This window comes from Gorilla gorilla, chromosome 9 (genome assembly GCF_029281585.2).
Source record: "Gorilla gorilla gorilla isolate KB3781 chromosome 9, NHGRI_mGorGor1-v2.1_pri, whole genome shotgun sequence".
Classification (NCBI taxonomy): domain Eukaryota; kingdom Metazoa; phylum Chordata; class Mammalia; order Primates; family Hominidae; genus Gorilla; species Gorilla gorilla.
The window spans coordinates 85,986,163-86,004,934 of record NC_073233.2 but is presented as its reverse complement, the minus strand read 5'-3'; the positions used below and the strand labels follow the sequence as shown (position 1 = coordinate 86,004,934).

Sequence of the window (18,772 nt, the reverse complement as noted above, 5' to 3'; positions counted from 1 at the left end):
GTTGTCATTGTGGAAAGGTTGTGTAAAACGTTGGAAAGTGTAAATTGGGCTTTGCTGTGGAACTCATTGTTCACTTTGGTGAGTGGATATTCAGCAAGAATGTATTGAGCTTGTCCATGCGTCAGGTGCTGTTCTAAATGTGGAGGGGAGGTACAGCAGTGGACAAACAGGAGAAGATTTTTTCTAAAGATGGGTGATCCTTAGATATATATAGTGATGGGAAGAGGGAGAATTTGGAGACATGGAAAGGCAAAGCAAGGATCTTTTCTCTTTTCCCACCTTCTCTGTCAGATGAACTCCTCATCCTTACGTCTTGGTATATGAGGCATTTTTCAGGTAATGAATTTTGTTAGAATTGTTTGTGAGCAAGAGAAAGTCACTTCTGAGCAAAGGCCTGAGGGCCGCCTGTAAGAAAAAGTTTGGGCTAGGCCGGGCGCGGTGGCTCACGCCTGTAATCCCAGCACTTTGGGAGACTGAGGCAGGTGGATCACCTGAGGTCAAGAGTTTGAGACCAGCCTGGCCAACATGGCGAAACCCCACGTCTACTAAAAATTAGCCAGGATTGGTGGTACATGCCTGTAGTCTCAGCTGCTCGGGAGGCTGAGACAGGAGACTCGCGCGAACCCGGGGGGCGGCGGTTGCAGTGAGCTGAGATGGGTCCACTACACTCCAGCCTGGGTGACAGGAGACTCCGCCTCAAAAAAAAAAAAAAAAAAAAGAAAAGAAAAAGAAAAAGTCTGGGCTTCTTGTCAGCCCTTTATGTAGTTCTGAGACCCTTTTCACTGACTTGTAGATTGCTCAACAACTTTCTAGAAGATCTGACCTCCAGATAAATGAGGTGTTACAGGATTATGTAACGTCTATTTGTGTCTCTATAGGACAGTGAGCTGTGACTGCTTAGGGAATGTCAGTCCATTTAAAAGCATAACTATGGGAATTAGAAATTGATAAATATTGCAAAATCTCATTTTATTTATCTAACTGTTTTGAGTAGCCATTCCACAGATTTTGAAGTACACCGAAACTGGCTTGCTATCACTCACAGTTTGCCAATATCACAGTGGTATTATGAGGTAAGTTTTAATTTTCACCTTTTTTTTTTAAGATTCATCTATAAACTAGGTAAATATTACTGATATTAAAAATGTTTTCCGGCCGGGTGCGGTGGCTCACGCTTGTAATCCCAGCACTTTGGGAGGCCAAGGCGGGCAGATCACAAGGTCAGGGGTTGGAGACCAGCCTGGCCAACACAGTGAAACCCTGTCTCTACTAAAAATACAAAAATTAGCTGGGTGTGGTGGTGGGCACCTGTAATCCCAGCTACTCAGGAGGCTGAGGCAGGAAAATCACTTGAACCTGGGAGGCAGAGGTTGCAGTGAGCCGAGATCGCGCCACTGCACTCCAGCCTGGGTGACAGAGTTAGACTCTGTCTCAAAAATAAAAATAAAAATAAATTTTCTTGTAATCATAGATCTAATTAATCTTTATAAAAATTGTGATCTCTTCTCAGTTCTGTCCTCTTGCACTACTAGGGAATCCCCTTACTTCAAAATGAGTTTCCCAGTCTATAAATTGGGAGGTATAATATCTACCACACTTTTTGAAAGAATAGTGGACTGGGAAAGAGGAAGAACTGGATTCTTAGGCCTGGCTCTGCCACTATCTAGTTACATAGAGAAAAGATACTTCATGTCTCTGGGCCTTAGTGTCTCATCTGGCACATAAGGATTTGGAGTGAATTATTTCTAAGATCCTGTCTGTTCCTAATGTTTTGTGATTTTATGAGGAAAGGAATAATCAAATGTGATGTGTAGACATCAGATAATATACAAACCATTCTCTCATATTGTTTATAAAAACTATGTCTGTATTTTTATTTCTTTTTCTTTTCCTTTTTTTTTTTTTTTGAGACAGAGTCTCGCTCTTGTCACCCAGGCTGGAGTGCAGTGGCACAATCTCAGCTCACTGCAACCTCCGCCTACCGGGTTCAAGCGATTCTCCTGCCTCAGCCTCCCAAGTAGCTGGGATTACAGGCGCCCGCCACCATGCCCCAGTTAATTTTTGTATTTGTAGTAAAGAGGGGGTTTCACCGTGTTGGCCAGGCTGGTCTCGAACTCCGGACCTCAGGTGATCCACCCACCTTGGCCTCCCAAAGTGCTGGGATTACAGGCGTGAGCCACTGCACCCAGCTTGTATTTTTGTTTCTGGTATGAATTACTAAACTGTGTGTAATACTTTATGAAAAACAGACATCACTCCAGAAATTTCTTTTTTTTTTTTTTTTGAGACGGAGTCTTGCTCTGTTGCCCAGGCTGGAGTGCAGTGGCGCGATCTCTGCTCACTGCAAGCTCCGCCTCCCAGGTTCACGCCATTCTCCTGCCTCAGCCTCCTGAGTAGCTGCGACTACAGACGCCTGCCACCACACCCGGCTAATTTTTTGTATTTTTAGTAGAGACGGGGTTTCACCGTGTTAGCCAGGATGGTCTCAATCTCCTGACCTTGTGATCTGCCCGCCTCAGCCTCCCAAAGTGCTGGGATTACAGGCGTGAGCCACTGCACCCGGCCCAGAAATTTCTTGATGAAAAGCAGTACTCTGCTGAAAGGGAGTTGGATTTTGTTTTCTTTTCTTTTCTTTTGAGACGAAGTCTCACTCTCACCCAGGCCGGAGTGCAGTGGCACGATCTCGGCTGACTGCGACCTCTGCCTCCTGGGTTCAAGTGATTCTCCTGCCTTAGCCTCCTGAGTAAGCGATTCTCCTGCCTTAGCCTCCTGAGTAGCTGGGATTACAGGCACCCACTACCATGCCCAGGAATTTTTTTTTTTTTTTTTTTTTTTTGTATTTTTAGTAGAGACAGGGTTTCACCATGTTGGTCAGGCTGGTTTTGAACTCCTGACTTCAGGTGATCCACCTGCCTCGGCCTTCCAAAGTGCTGGGATTACAGGTGTGAGCCACTATGCCCGGCCCAGGGAGTTTTTTTTTAAGGCAAATTTTTTGCAAGTTTCCTATGAGTTTCGATACCATATATAGTATTTTATATGTATATATAAAACGGAATACCATAACCCATGAGGTAGACACTACTATCCCTGTTGTATAGGTGCAAAAACTGAGACTTAGGCTGGGCGCGGTGGCTCACGCCTGTAATCCCAGCACTTTGGGAGGCTGAAGTGGGCGGATCACGAAGTCAGGAGATCGAGACCGTCCTGGCTAACATGGTGAAACCCCGTCTCTACTAAAAATACAAAAAATTAGCCAGGTGTGGTGGCGGGCTCCTGTAGTCCCAGCTACTCGGGAGGCTGAGGCAGGAGAATGGTGTGAACCCAGGAGGCGGAGCTTACAGTGAGCCAAGATCGCGCCACTGCACTCCAGCCTGGGTGACAGAGCAAGACTCCATCTCAAAAAAAAAAAAGAAAAAGAAAACTGAGAGTTAGAGAAATCTAACAAAATATACTATTCTAAAGCTTGTATATTTTCATATGATTTCTATTTTCATTTACTCATTAGCAACTGTTCCTTTAACTAATGGTGATTTTTATCCCAAACAATATGTCAGGCACTTACTAAATGCTGAGGATACAAAATGATAAAGGATAGTTTCTATTCTCCAGGATCATATAACTTAGTGAAACAAAATATAATAGCATTTGTGTATTATTTTGTTGTTTATAAATATATTTCATATGTATTATCTCATTTAATCTTCATAATACCTCATTTTACAAATAGGGAAATTGTGTCTCTAAGACAGAATTTGAACCTAAGTTAGTAAGTTATTTGTTATTTAGATGAGTAGAACCATGTCATAACCAAGTTTATCATCTCCAGGTTTCAAATTAATTTCCTTTAAGTGTAGTTGACTCTATTTAAGGAAATTAAAGACCATGTTAAATAATTTACAAGACAGGTTTTAGTGTTCTGTTCAGTCTTACATAGGAATTGTTCTATTAATTTAGGGCATATTTTAAGTGCAACAGCATTTCACTGTGATTTTTGTTCGTTTGTTTTTAATTAAAAATAGAGACAGGGTTTCACCATGTTGCCCAGACTGGTCTTGAACTCCTGGGCTCAAGCGATCTGCCTGCCTTGTCCTCCCAAAGTGCTGGGGTTACAGGTGTGAGCTACCACGCCCAGCCTTATTGTGCTGTTTTAAAGACCAGAGAATGAAAAATTTTAAATCATTGCACCATCTTTGTTTATTCAGTTATTTAGGATATGTCTGATCTTCTATTTTTATCACAGGCAACTTCAGAGTGGACGTTGGATTACCCCCCTTTCTTTGCATGGTTTGAGTATATCCTGTCACATGTCGCCAAATATTTTGATCAAGAAATGCTGAATGTCCATAATTTGAATTACTCCAGCTCAAGGACCTTACTTTTCCAGAGATTTTCCGTCATCTTTATGGATGTACTCTTTGTGTATGCTGTCCGTGAGTAAGTCTGGAGCATGTCATTTTGTATGGAAGGTATTGAAAAAATAGTACAGTGTTAAGTAGTATTAACTTACTCCCAATTTAGGAGGAACAAAGTTTATATGATAGCAAATGCTAGAACAATGAAAAATTGTATTGTGCTTTAAACTTCATGTTTAAAGCACTCTAGCTGAATCTTATGGAAGAAATGGGGATAAGGTGGAGTTACAAGGCAGAGGTAGAACAAGAGATTATGAATGTTGTGAAAAGAAGTAGTCCCAAGTATAGTTCTAGGGCCATTTCTCCCACCCAGAATAGCTACATATGTTTTTCTTTGCTTCCTTGCAGCAGGCCGCCAGAGGCTTCCATCACCTACCCTATCTTAGGGGATGCACACAGTACATGCACAGTAGTGCACACGTATGCATTGTGCTAACCACCAAAGTCTGCTTTTACGGAGCTTTCATTCTAGTAAACTCAAGAAATTTCACTGAGTGCTTTTAGTTGTTTCCATATACTTTCCTTCGTGAAGACTCTTTGTTATTTTAAGTTATGCTTATATTTTAAATTTTTATGTTTTGCAACTTTTACTTAGAAGTTAATTTTAAGTATTGAATACACATATATAGAATGTCTTGCACAGTGACTTCCAAGTACTAAGTTTCAGTTAATGTCAGTTTCCATTCTTTCCTAATTCTTTTTTTTTTTTCTTTCTTTTTTTTCCCCGAGATGGAATCTTGCTCTGTCGCCCAGGCTGGAGTATTGTGGCGCGATCTTGGCTCACTGCAACTGCCTCTCGGGTTCAAGCAGTTCTCCTGCCTCAGCCTCCCAAGTAGCTTGGATTACAGGTGCACACCACCATGGCAGGCTAATTTTTGTATTTTTAGTAGAGACAGGGTTTCACCATGTTGGCCAGGCTGGTCTTGAACTCCTGACCTCGTGATCTACCCACCTCGGCCTCCCAAAGTGCTGGGATTACAGGCATGAGCCACTGCACCGACCTCATTCTTTCCTAACTCTTAAGCTCGCTGGTGTGATTGTGACAGAACAGTGACTGGTGTTCATTCAGTGACCCTTGTCATAAATGGATCATTTCTGTTTGTGAGGCCCTCTACACTGAACCCTTGCCCCGCTCAGTAAAGAGTCCCTTGGGAATGTCTTAAGCCTTGCGCATTCTTATTGAATAATCCTGTTTGGAACCCTTCCTTTCAATCTGTTTATGACCTGGCAAGAGTTGAAAGGGAAGGTAATTTTTAATATACTCTTTTTAACTCAAAATGTTTGAATTCAAGCTTCCAGGGGAAGAGTATACAAGCACAAAGGGAGAGGAAATAGAATTCATTTCCATCTGCAAAGTAGAGGGAATAGTTAAAAAGATTGTTGAAAGGCCAGGCATAGTGTCTCATGCCTTTAATCCCAGCACTTTGGGAGGCCAAGGCTAGTGTATTGCTTGAGCTCAGGAGTTTGAGACCAGCCTGGATAACATGGTGAAACCCTGCCTCTACTAAAAATACAAAAATTAGCCAGCTGTGGTTGCCGGGGACTGTTGTCCCAGCTACTTGGGAGCCTGAGGCAGAGGATCTCTTGAACCTGGGTGGTCAAGGCTGCAGTGAGCTGTGATTACGCCACTGCACTCCATTCTAGGCGACAGACTGAGACCCTGTCTCAAAAAAAAAAAAAAATTGAAATCTATGTGTCAGTTCCCAGAACCAAGCATGATATACAGATTATTAACTTACTTAATTTTCTCAGTGACCCTGTAAGTTTACTGCCTCTATTCATGAGGGAACTGAGGCTCCATAGGGCAAAAGGAGGATACCTTTGCTAGTCCCCCTTTAATTGCATCTATTATTTGTTTTAGATTTATTGTTAAAATTTGCCACTCTTCAAATGTAGCACATTTTCATTATCGTCTTTTTATAGAATAATACATCCCCATTGTAAAAACTTTGGAAAAGCACACACACATGTAAAGTAAAAATGAGTCATACTCCCCCACGTATACTAATCACTATTAACATTTTGGTGTATGTTAGTTCAGTCTCTTTTCTGTGTTCGAATATAATTTTCATAAAATAAAAATAGGATCTTACTGTTTTGTCACCTGCTATTGTCACTTAGTAATATATCTCAACATTTAAATGACATACATTTTTACATAAAGGTTTTTAAATTATAATTTGGACAGTCAGGAGGTGCACATTTGCAGTTCTGTTCTTAATTTGGCTGGTATTATGATATATAATTTAGAGTGCTAAATTAGCCTGGTCAGCAGTTTTTACTCTTAAGGACTGAAATAATGTATGCTGTCTCAGTTTTCAAAATCCTTACTTTGGGGTTTACGTGGCTTTTTATTTTTAATTTTGTTAAATGAAGACTTTGTTTTAGATCAGCACAGCTTAGAAAAAGACGTGGAACAGGCCCCGAGGTCCTTGTTTGTGCTACCACTTTTTCTTTTTTTTTTTTTTCTAGTGACAAGGTCTTACTATATCGCCCAGGCTGGCCTCAGACCACCAAGCTCAAGTGGTCCTCTCACTTCAGCCTCCTGAGTAGCCAGGCACCTGCCACCCTGCTCGGCTTGCTGTGACCTTTTTAAGAAATCAAGAATGGCATGGACTTTGGGGTGCCAGGGCAGGAGGATTGCTTGAGCCCAGGAGTTCGAGATCAGCCTGGGCAACATAGTGATACCCCATCCCTTCTAAAAAAAGAAGAAGAAAAATTGGAAGAAAAAAAAAAAAAAAGAATGGCATGTAGTTTGTCAGGAATGACTAATGTATCATAGTTTACTCTGCAGAAGTGATGTTCCAATGAAGATCAAAGTTGTTTCTGTTTCTTTCCTAATGTTTCAATGTAGGTGCTGTAAATGCATTGATGGAAAAAAAGTGGGTAAGGAACTTACAGAAAAGCCAAAATTTATTCTATCGGTATTACTTCTGTGGAACTTCGGGTTATTAATTGTGGACCGTATCCTTGATATTATATGTACTATTCCCTTACTTATTCTGATGTATACTAATACAAGATTAATGTTTTCTATAATAATGATTGGAGATGTGAGCTCCTTCTGAAAATGAGTGTGGGGTGGGTTAGTAGGCTCACTTAACTGTGGTCTCTGCCCAACTTCACTGGACTCTGAGGTTAGAGTATTTCATTTCTGAAAAATTAGTGGGATATGTGAGAACCAGCTAAATCATAAATAAAACAATGTACTGAGATTGTGAACTATTTTTAGATTAATCTGATACATATATATTAAATAGTTTTGTAACACATTATTCCAAATACCTTTAATTGGAAAAGGCATATCACAGTGTGCGTGTGGGAATGGTCAGGCATTTGTGCTTTTCTACCATCTTGGCTTACCACATATTAAAAGGCAAAGTTTTTAAATTTAATTCTGGATGTAATTAAAATCCTTGTAATGGAAACTAATAGTTGCAGTTTTCATAAAGGTAGCCTGGTGTGGAGGAAAGCACCCAGCCTCTGGTTTCAATGTAACCTGGACCCAAATGTTAATTGCTATTAGCAGCTTTAGAACCATGAGTAGATGAATGTCTCTGAGGCTTAATTTCTTAATCTCTAAAGTATCTCTAAAGAGGATAATTCTAAATACCTCACAGGTTCATTGTGAGGCTTAATACATAAGATTGTATATGTCCTATAAACAATGCAATGCTGCATGCTGGTGGCCTTAGTAGCAGTTAGGTCCATTCCTTTCTCATCCCTAATTCTAAAAAACGAAAAACTTCTTGCCCCTGAGCTGCGGGGCCTTTAAGGTAGAAAAGGTAGGAAAAACCTGGGAAAGTTTTGTTTTTCTTCTTAAACATAAATTTGTTTTTAAATAAAAAAAATTTATATATTTTAAATCATCTAGTCTAAGATGTCATTAAACATAAGTTTCTTTCCTTTTCTTTTTTTTTTAATTTGAGACAGTCTTGCTCTGTCACCCAGACTGGAGTGCAGTGGCACAATCTCAGCTCACTGCAATGTCCGCCTCCTGGGTTCAAGTGATTCTCATGCTTCAGCCTCCCAAGTAGCTGGGACTACAGGTGTGTGCCACCACATCTGACTAAGTTTTGTATTTTTGGTAGAGACAGGGGTTTGCCATGTTAGCCAGGCTGGTCTTGAACACCTGGTCCCAAGTGATCTGCCCGTGTCAGCCTCCCAAAGTACTGGAATTACAGGTGTGAGCCACCACACCCCCAAATATAAGTTTCAATTAAAGATTTGACTATGGTGTTTGCTTCAGCAAAATTGGAATGATACAGAAATTAGCAAAAATAAAAATATGTGTTTAGGCCAGGTGCAGTGGCTGACGCCTGTAATCCCAGCACTTTGGGAGGCCAAGGTTGGGGAATCACGAGGTCAGGAGTTCGAAACCAGCCTGGCCAACATAGTGAAACCTCGTCTCTACTAAAAGTACAAAAAAATTAGCTGGGTGTGGTGGTGTGTGCCTGTAGTCCCAGCTACTCGGGAGGCTGAGGCAGGAGAATCGCTTGGACCCAGGAGGCGGAGGCTGCAGTGAGCCAAGACTGTGCCATTGCACTCCAGCCTGGGTGACAGAGTGAGACTCCATTTCAAAAAAAAAAAAAAAAAAATTAAAAAAAAATATTTGAATCTGTTTATAGAAAACATATTTATGAGCAGTCCACATTAGTAGTAGTATTTTTTGTCTTTAATTTTGCTATTAAAGCATTTGGAATTTCTATACTCCATCAGCTGGTATAGTTCATTATGAATTTGGTGTCTTCTGTTGTCTTTCCTTGACCTAAGTCCAGATATTCATTTTCAGTACAATGGCTTTTTATTTGGATTAATGCTACTCTCCATTGCACGATTATTTCAGGTAAACATAATTGTTTAATTAGATTTTTTTCCCTTTTAGATTAGTTTTTAGATTGTAAAGGGAACAGTGTAGTGGGTGATAGGTAAATTTATTTGACTGTTTTGAGCTGCCAAGTGCGATAGACACTTTTATTAGGTATTTCTCACAAATTCCATCTTCTCTTTTGACCATAATTTTCTTCATTTAACAGATGAGACAATTGTACTCCAAAAGCTTGTTAGCATGCGGCAGGCCTGAATTAAATTGAGTTTTTGTTTGTTTGTGTTTTGAGACAGTCTCACTCTGTCACCCAGACTGGAGTACAGTGGTGCAATCTCAGCTCACTGCAACCTCTGCCTCTTGGGTTCAAGCCTCATGAGTAGCTGGGATTACAGGTGCACACCACCACACCTGGCTAATTTTTGCATTTTTAGTAGAGACAGGGTCTTGCCATGTTGGCTTGAACTCCTGACCTCAAGTGATCCTCCTGCCTTGGCCTCCCAAAGTGCTGGAATTATAGGCATGAGCCCCTGTGCCTGCCCTAAATTACATTTTCTTTTCTTTCTTTTTTTTTTTTTTTTTTGAGAATGAGTCTCGCTCTATCGCCCAGGCTGGAGTGCAATGGCACAATCCCGGCTCACTGCAACCTCTGCCTCCCAGGTTCAAGCAATTCTTGTGCCTCAGCCTCCCAAGTAGCTGGGATTACGGGCGCCCACCACCATGCCTGGCTAATTTTTGTGTTTTTATTAGAGATGGGGTTTCAACATGTTGGCCAGGCTGATCTCAAACTCCTGACCTCAAGTGATCCGCCCGCCTCAGCCTCCCAAAGTGCTGAGATTACAGGCATGAGCCACCGTGCCCAGCCCCTAAATTACATTTTGTCTGGTTGGGATAATTTATGTACAAATGAAGTCTCTAGCAGCAGTCTTTACAATATAATAACTATGATGGTGATACTTTACTGTCAGCAGCATGAAGATTAATGTAATAGAAGGGGATTTGGAATCAGAAGAACTGTGTGTAATCCTGACTAATGTTAATGAGCTGTGCAACTCAGGGCTTACTCGAATACATGGCTACTAAGATTACATACATTCCATGTATTTTTTTTTTCTTTTTTTTTTTTTTTGAGACGGAGTCTCGCCCTGTCTCCCAGGCTGGAGTGCAGTGGCGCGATCTTGGCTCACTGCAAGCTCCGCCTCCTGGGTTCACGCCATTCTTCCACCTCAGCCTCCCGAGTAGCTGGGACTACAGGCGCCTGCCACCACGCCCGGCTAATTTTTTGTATTTTTAGTAGAGACGGGGTTTCACCATTTACAGTATGGTCTCGATCTCCTGACCTCGTGATCTGCCCGCCTCGGCCTCCCAAAGTGCTGGGATTACAGGCGTGAGCCACTGCGCCCGGTCTTTTTTTTTTCTTAAGAGTTGGAGTCTTGCTCTGTCACCCAGGCTGGAGTGCACTGGCGCAATCATGGCTCACTGCCTCCTCAAACTCCTGGGCTCAAGCAATTCTCTCACCTCAGCCTCTTGAATCGCTAGAACTACAGGTGCACACCACCATACCTGGCTAATTTTTTTTTTTTTGGTAGAGAAGGGGGTTTCACTATGTTGTCCAGGCTGGTCTTAAACTCCTGACCACAAGTGATCCTCCCACTCTGGCCTCCCAAAGTGCTAGGATTAGAGGCAGGTCTTGAACTCCTGGCCTTGAACGATCCTCCTACCTCTGCTTCCTGAGTCTCTGGGATTACAGATGTGTGCCACCACACCTGGCTTACATATATCTTATTGAGTAAACTTCAGAACCATTCTGTGAAGTTGTTAGAATTATTATTCCTCCTATAGAGGAGGAAATCAGAAATTCAGATTTTGGGGCCATCCCTTTGTACATGGAATCAAAGTCTCTGGGAATGGGGCTTAAGACTCTCTAAGGAATTTTGATACACCATCAGGCTTGAGAACCATTAACTGAAGGCAAGTTATTTAACCCTCCTAGCCTCATTTTCCCCATAAAATGAAATTTACCGCTACATTCTTAGTTGTAAAATGGGGCTACTTACCTCACAGGGACATTGGAAAGATCAAATTTGATAATCTAAAGTTCTTTGTCAACTATAAATGTCTGGATAAACTTTTCTCTTTTAACCATAAAAAGCTTCATAGTAATTAGAATATAACTGGTGTTCAATGAATGTTTGTTGGATGCTTATTGAACAAATAAAAATTTGACTATGGAATCAGCTAGACTTTACCCAGATCTTAAATAAGTTATAAAATTGAAGAGAGACCTGGAAGCATTCCCACTCTTTTTTGTTATTACTCCTAAAGCTACCTATTCTAGACCGCACCTGATGAGAGAAGGAAACTGGCCTTTCATGGTCCCTGTGGCAGTTTCCCCTGCAGAACATCAGGACTGTTATCTCATTTAATCCTTTCGAAATTCCTGTGAGGTGGATAGATTTCAGACTTTCTTTTTTTTTGAAGACAACGTCATGCTGTGTCACCCAGGCTGGAGAATGCAGTGGTGGAGTCACAGCACACTGTAACCTCAACCTCCTGGGCTCAAACAGTCCTCCTGCCTCAGCCTCCAGTTAGCTGGGACCACAGGTGCACACCACCACTCCCGGCTAATTTTTTGTATTTTTAGTAGAGACGGGGTTTCGCCATGTTAGCCAGGATGGTCTCGATCTCCTGACTTCGTGATCCACCCACTTCAGCCTCCCAAAGTGCTGGGATTACAGGTGTCAGCCACCACACCCAGCCAAAGTCTTACTATAACTTCTTAGTTATAGTAAGCTGGTTTTGTTTTGTTTGTTTGTTTGTTTGTTTTGGAGATAGCGTCTTGCATTGTCGCCCAGGCTGGAGTGCAGTGGCACGATCTCAGCTCACTGCAACCTCCACCTCACGTGATTCTCGTGTCTCAGCCTCCCAAGTAGCTGGGATTACAGGCACCCACCACCATGCCTGGCTAATTTTTTGTATTTTTAGTAGAGACAGGGTTTCACTATGTTGGCCAGGCTGGTCTCAAACTCCTGACCTCAAGTGATCCACCCGCCTCGGTCTCCCAAAGTGCTGGGATTATAAGCATGAGCCACCACGCCTGGCCTTTGTTTGTTCTTTTTACATCAGAATACCTTTAGTTTTCCTAAGTAGTGTTTGTATCAAGTGCAGTGACTGGTGCCTTCAGCCTGATAGTGCTATATAAGTTACCTAATCTACAATATAAAATTCAATTGATTTTTTTGGTAGCATAGCATCCTATATATTTGTTCATGTTCTCATTCCCAGCCCTTCTTTGGAAATCAACTCCAGCTATTCTGAAACTGTGAGGGGTGAAGGTAATTTAATTCTCTGGGCTCTAATTCCTAAGGGAGAGTTTGCAGTATGTTATTACTGATGACATGTAGGATATGATCTCAGCATAAGGCTTAGTACGTGATAAATCTTTGTTGGAATAATGAATTTATGAACACATTAGACTCAGTATAAAAGCTAGCTGGGCTGGTCGCAGTGGCTCATGCCTGTAATCCCAGCACTTTGGGAGGCTGAGACAGGTGGATCAGTTGAGGCCAGGAGTTTGAGACCAGCCTGGCCAACATGGTGAAACCCCATCTCTACTAAAAATACAAAAAAAATAGCCAGGCGTGGTGGTGGGCACTTGTAATCCCAGCTACTTGGGAGGCTGAAGCAGGAGAATTACTTGAACCCGGAAAGTGGAGGTTGCAGTAAGACGAGACCGTGCCATTGCACTCCAGCCTGGGCAACAAGAACAAAACTCCGTCTCAAAAAAAAAAGCTAGCTGGAATCGCTTGCCTATGTTTTCCTTATACTGGTTATAGAATATTTACCTTGGGCCAAGCATGGCGGTTCACGCCTGTAATCCCAGCACTTTGGGAGGCCGAGGCAGGTGGATCACCTGAGGTCAGGAGTTTGAGACCAGCCTGGCCAACATGGTGAAACCCTGTCTCTACTAAAAAATACAAAAATTAGCCGGGTGTGTTGGCACACGCCTGTAGTCCCAGCTACTCGGGAGGCTGAGACAGGAGAATTGCTTGAACCGAGGAGGCGGAGGCTGCAGTGAGTCAGGATTGTGCCACTGCACTTCAGCCTGCGCAAGACAGAGGGAGACTCCATCTCAAATAAAATAAAATAAAATAAAAATTTAAAAAAGTAGGTATTGTTTATTTTTATTATTTATTTATTCATTTTGGAGACAGGGTCTCACTCTGTCACCCAAGTTGGAGTGCAGTGGCGTCATCATGGCTCATTGCAGCCTCCACCTCCTGGGCTGAAGCAGATTCTCTCACCTCAGCCTCCAGAGTAGCTGGTGCTACAGGTGCAAGCCATCATGCCTAGCTAATTTTTTTTATTTTTTGTTTTTTTGTAGAGACAGGGCCTCCCTATTTTGTCCAGGCTGGTCTTGAACTCCTGGGGTCAAGCAATCCTTCCACGTCGGCTTGCCAAAGTGCTGGGATTGCAAATGTGAGTTACCACACTTAGCCTAATTTTAGTTTTTTAAATAACCTTTTTGTAGAATAATTTTAGCTTTCCAGAAAAGTTGTAGAAATAGTACAGAGAGTTCCTATATACCCCTCACCCATTTTCCCCCATTACCACCTTACATAACCGTGGTACATTCATCAAGACTAAGAAAGCAATATTGATGCATTTGAATTTCACCCGTTTTTCCTTTAATGTCCTTTTTCTGTTCCAGGATTCAATCCAGAATACCACATTATTGCATTTCATTTACCCTGAATTTTAAAGTGATATTTCCTTTTTAAATCTCCTAGAAAAGGCATATGGAAGGAGCATTTCTCTTTGCTGTTCTCCTACATTTCAAGCATATCTACCTCTATGTAGCACCAGCTTATGGTGTATATCTGCTGCGATCCTACTGTTTCACTGCAAATAAACCAGGCAAGTTTTGGTAATAATAGCAAAAACATTTTCGATTTTTCCCTTACTGTGTTGACTTGGTGGCTTGCTTGATAAGAAGGTTTTATGAAGCACAGCAGATATCTCAGCTGCTAATCCTGTAAGTCCTTTACCCATTCTCGCTTTTCTCTGCTCTTGCCACGTCATGAATAGATTGGTATACTATTGTGGGATACTTCTAGTTTTAGCACATGATATAGGTTATGGTTAATGTTCCTTTCCATCTTCCTGGTTACTGATAATGTTCCTTTTCTGTAGATGGGTCTATTCGATGGAAGAGTTTCAGCTTTGTTCGTGTTATTTCCCTGGGACTGGTTGTTTTCCTAGTTTCTGCTCTTTCATTGGGTCCTTTCCTGGCCTTGGTAAGCCTTTTTTTTTTTTTTTTTTTTTTTTCAATTAATACATGTTCTTTGTTGGTGTTTAGAAAACATAATAAAGCCAGGAATATGTAAAATAAGTAAAAGCTACTTTTTTCTTACTCCTTACCCAACGTGACTCCCCAAAGATAGGGCAGTATTCCTTTTTTTTTTTTTTTTTTAAGATGGAGTCTCGCTCTGTCGCCCAGGCTGGAATGCAGTGGCGTGATCTCGGCTCACTGCAACCTCCACCTCCTGGATTCAAGCGATTCTCCTGTCTCAGCCTCCTGAGTAGGTGGGATTACAGCACATGCCACCATGCCTGTCTAATTTTTGTATTTTTAGTAGAGACAGGGTTTCAACATGTTGGTCAGGCTGGTCTCGAACTCCTGACCTCAGGTGATCCATCCGCCTCAGCCTCCCAACGTGCTGGGATTAAAGGCGTGAGCCACCACTCTTGGCCCGATAAGGTAGTATTCTTTCAGACATTTTTGTGCACATTCAAATATGTATATATATGTACATGTATATGTTTAACTGTACATTACACATACACAAACACAGAATTGATCTTCATTATTTGTGTATTCTGTACTTGTAAGTTTACTTACTTGATAAAATGTATTTGTAACAAAATCAATAATTTTGCAGTCTTACATGGACAGCAAACATTCTAAAGTGCATAGAATTTAACAGATGTTCAGATGTTTTCTTTCTTCCTCTTCTTCCCTGCCCTGAAATCAACTAATTAATTTTAATTCTTACTAAAACTGAAATGCGTCACATCTTTTGTAGTTTCCCAGCTCTCCCCTTCACCCTAGTAGACATGGATAAGCTGCAGTCTGTGTTCTGCTTTGTAGCTTATAAATTCTTCTGTTATTATACTTATAATAGTATGGACTGGTATTCAGAGTATTTTTATGTATATTGTCCCACTGGACAGTGGACAAAGTGAGACCAAAAGAAGGTTCTGTGAACTTACATTGTGGTGAGCATATAACCACTTACTTACTAGAACCCAGACCCCATAACTTTCTACACACTATACCATAGAGAGTTCCCTAGTTCTCTTTTTGAATTTGGAAAAGATTGATGACTGTTTAATCAGTTTCATTTCTCTTTTCAACAGAATCAGCTGCCTCAAGTCTTTTCCCGACTCTTTCCTTTCAAGAGGGGCCTCTGTCATGCATATTGGGCTCCAAACTTCTGGGCTTTGTACAATGCTTTGGACAAAGTGCTGTCTGTCATCGGTATGGTAGCGAGCATTTTTTACTCAGACTCTGAATATCGAAAGGACTTAGGCACATGGAGAAATGGAAAAACCTTTGTGTTTTGAATGTGGCTGAATTGTTTGTTATCCAGTCCTGCATTTCAGCTTTCAGGATGAACAGGGGGAGCAGTTCTTGGGACTGAGGCTTTAGTGCAGTAAACAGACTGTTTTCCTTATAAAAGCTCCTTGTGGTAATGAGGTTATTGATCCTTTCCTGGGGAAAAAATAAAATATGTAGACACTCTATAAAGGTAATTTTTGCCTTAATTAAAAAACTATTCAGCAGCAGCAGTTAACCCTGCTTTTTTTCCCCCCTTCTCACCATTCCTATTCAAACCCCTACTTATTTTTAGAGACAGGGTCTCACTGTCACCCAGGATGGAGTGCAATGGTGTTGAGATCATAGTGCACTGCAGCCTTAAATTCCTGGGCTCAAACAGTCCTCTTGTCTCAGCCCCCTGAGTTGCAGGGACCACAGGTGCATACCACCACACCTGACTGATTTTTAAATTTTTATTTTTTAGAGATGAGGGTCTCACTATGTTGCCCAGAGTGGGATCAAACTTCTGGTCTCAAATGATCCTCCCACCTTGGCTTCCCAAAGTGCTGGGATTACCAGCACAAGCCACCATGCCTGGCCTACCCCACTTTTAAACCTAAACATACAAGAAACAAGAAAGAAGAATATGTAAGTTGTGATTCTCGGTATTAAACCAATAAGGAAAATAACCCTGCATGTTAACATGAGGTGAGAAGAAATGAAAAACCCAGGCTATGGTTTTTAAAATTGGGTCGTAATGAAAAATAAGTTATGGTTTGAGATGGTTCTACTAAAAATAACTCACTCTGGATAACACAGTCTCTCATTTGTGAATACAGTCTAGCTTGGTGGGAAAATGGCATGATCAAGAGTGGTGGTCAGCAAACTTTTTCTGTAACTGGCCAGATAATATTTTAAGCTATGCAGGCCACACACAGTGTGTGTGTGTGTATGTGTGTCTGTGTCTGTATTTGTGTATGCACACATTTGTTTAAAACCTTATAAAAGTAAAAACCATTCATACTTCAGTGCTGTGCAAAAACTGGGCACAGGCTACATTTGGCTGTTGGCCTATAGTTTGTGGACTCCAGATCTAGAGTCTGATGACTTGGTTTGGAGGCTCACCTGCGTAAATTGCTATTGCAGTGTGTGGCATTGACAAGTCATTTGCTTCCTTTCGTCTAACTTTCCTCACTATACGAAAGGCATACTAGTACTTTACCTGTACCTATACAGTGTGTTGTGAGGAACAGAAGCAAAATTTAAAAAGTACTAGGTTATCAGTAGCAGAGACTTTGGAGCCAGACAAACCTGAGTTCAGTTTTACCACCTATTAGTTGTGTGACTTTGGGCAGGTTACTCCATCTCTGTACCTCAGGGGGCTAAAAGTAGTAAGTGCAGAGCCCTGGGCACATGGTAGACGCTCCATGCATGGTGGCCACTATTAACTGTTTTTGATAAGTACTTGGAGGAAATCATACACTGCCTATGTGATGACTTATACATTGTGTCACCGTGTTGCTCACTGCGAATCTAGCCTTGATGTACATGGCATTCTTACAGAGTAATTCCTAACATTCATATTTCAAAAAAAGCTTTAAACAGCCAGCATAGTATGAGGTACAAGGGCCAGTTGCCTTGTCTGAGTCAGGAAGCTGTACTGTACCCTCACTTGTATGTTTGTCTCTTTGAAGATGTTTTACATGGAAAGTCAGTGTCAGAGTTAGACAACTTTGTTTTAGGGAGATAGTTATTAGCTGTAAGAGAGAATCAGCAGGGGAAAGGGGAAGAGGTTAGTAAGTAGAAAATATTTTGGTACATCTTTCCCACATTGTATTCATTTTCACTGGCATTTGACAAGCCCTATAGGTGCTCAAACTGTCTCTGACTGTCCTATTAGCCAGAGCTTGTTGGGGCTTGTATTGTCATTCTCTGAATTGATTTATTTAATAACCAAGTATTTATTGAGCTCCTATGTACTGGGGATAGAAATGAACTCACCATCATTCCTGCCTTCAAGGAATACAGTATAGTAGAGGAAATGAGCACATAAACAAGTGCAGTGCCTTGTGGTGAACACTGTTAGAGTGAGCTCACTCAGCTGCGCACGTTGGCTCAGGCCTGTAATCCTAGCACTTTGGGAGGCTGAGATGGGCGGATCACCTGAAGTCAGGAGCTCGAGACCAGCCTGGCCAACGTGGTGACACCCCATCTCTACTAAAAATACAAAAATTAGCCAGGCATGGTGGCGCATGCCTGTAATCCCAGTTAATGGGGAGGCTGAGGCAGGAGAATCACTGGAACCTGGAACCTGGGAGGCAGAGGCTGCAGTGAGCCGAGATTGCGCCACTGCATTCCAGCCTGTCTCTGGGCGACAGAGTAAGACTCCATCTCAAAAAAAAAAAGTGAGCTCACAAGAAAATCAGTTCTGCTTATTGATTTAGGAGCTTTCTCAGGTGATTGAATTAGAAGTTAATTTGGCAAGGGGAGTTGCCTGGGCAGAGGGACACAGGTGTTGAGAGTGATATATTGAGGACCCACAGTTACTTCATTGTGGCCAAGCCGCATTTAACAAAGTAAAGATGAGATTGAACAGTGGGGAAGGGGCGACGAGATCATGGAAGACACTGGATACTATGTTTAGGAATACAGGGTTTCTCCCATAGGAGATGAAGGATTCAAAGTTCCTTCATGACATGCTCAGACTGTTCTAGAAGCTTGCTTTCAGAGGTGAGAGCAGATTACCATTTGTGCTGCCTGCCGGCAAGTTTCCTATAAGCTGCACAAATTCCCTGTTCCAATGCAAAGAGCTGCTTTATATATTATAATCTTAAGACCAGAGGCATTTTGGGTAGAATAGTATAGGATTAAATTCATGAAATCTTAGCCTTTAAGCAGCAATAAGATTTAGTAGCTTACTTTTTATTCCTCAAG

General features: G+C 41.7%; 1 protein-coding gene across 6 annotated transcripts in view; it reads left to right on the top strand.

Annotated features, from left to right (window-relative positions):
• The window catches only part of ALG8 (ALG8 alpha-1,3-glucosyltransferase), a 38,760-nt gene that overhangs the window by 11,280 nt on the left and 8,708 nt on the right, over window positions 1-18,772 (top strand). For 4 of the 6 annotated variants that reach the window (XM_004051877.5, XM_063693418.1, XM_019036843.3 and 1 more), the window contains exons 2-8: window positions 995-1,073; window positions 4,241-4,434; window positions 7,267-7,376; window positions 9,191-9,258; window positions 14,028-14,154; window positions 14,431-14,534; window positions 15,658-15,778. In XM_004051877.5, the coding sequence (XP_004051925.1) occupies window positions 995-1,073; window positions 4,241-4,434; window positions 7,267-7,376; window positions 9,191-9,258; window positions 14,028-14,154; window positions 14,431-14,534; window positions 15,658-15,778 (803 nt within the window). Of the gene's footprint in view, window positions 1-994; window positions 1,074-4,240; window positions 4,435-7,266; window positions 7,377-9,190; window positions 9,259-13,626; window positions 13,717-14,027; window positions 14,155-14,430; window positions 14,535-15,657; window positions 15,779-18,772 lie in introns of those variants that run through there. The other 2 variants (XM_063693420.1, XM_063693417.1) reach the window with 2 other exon arrangements.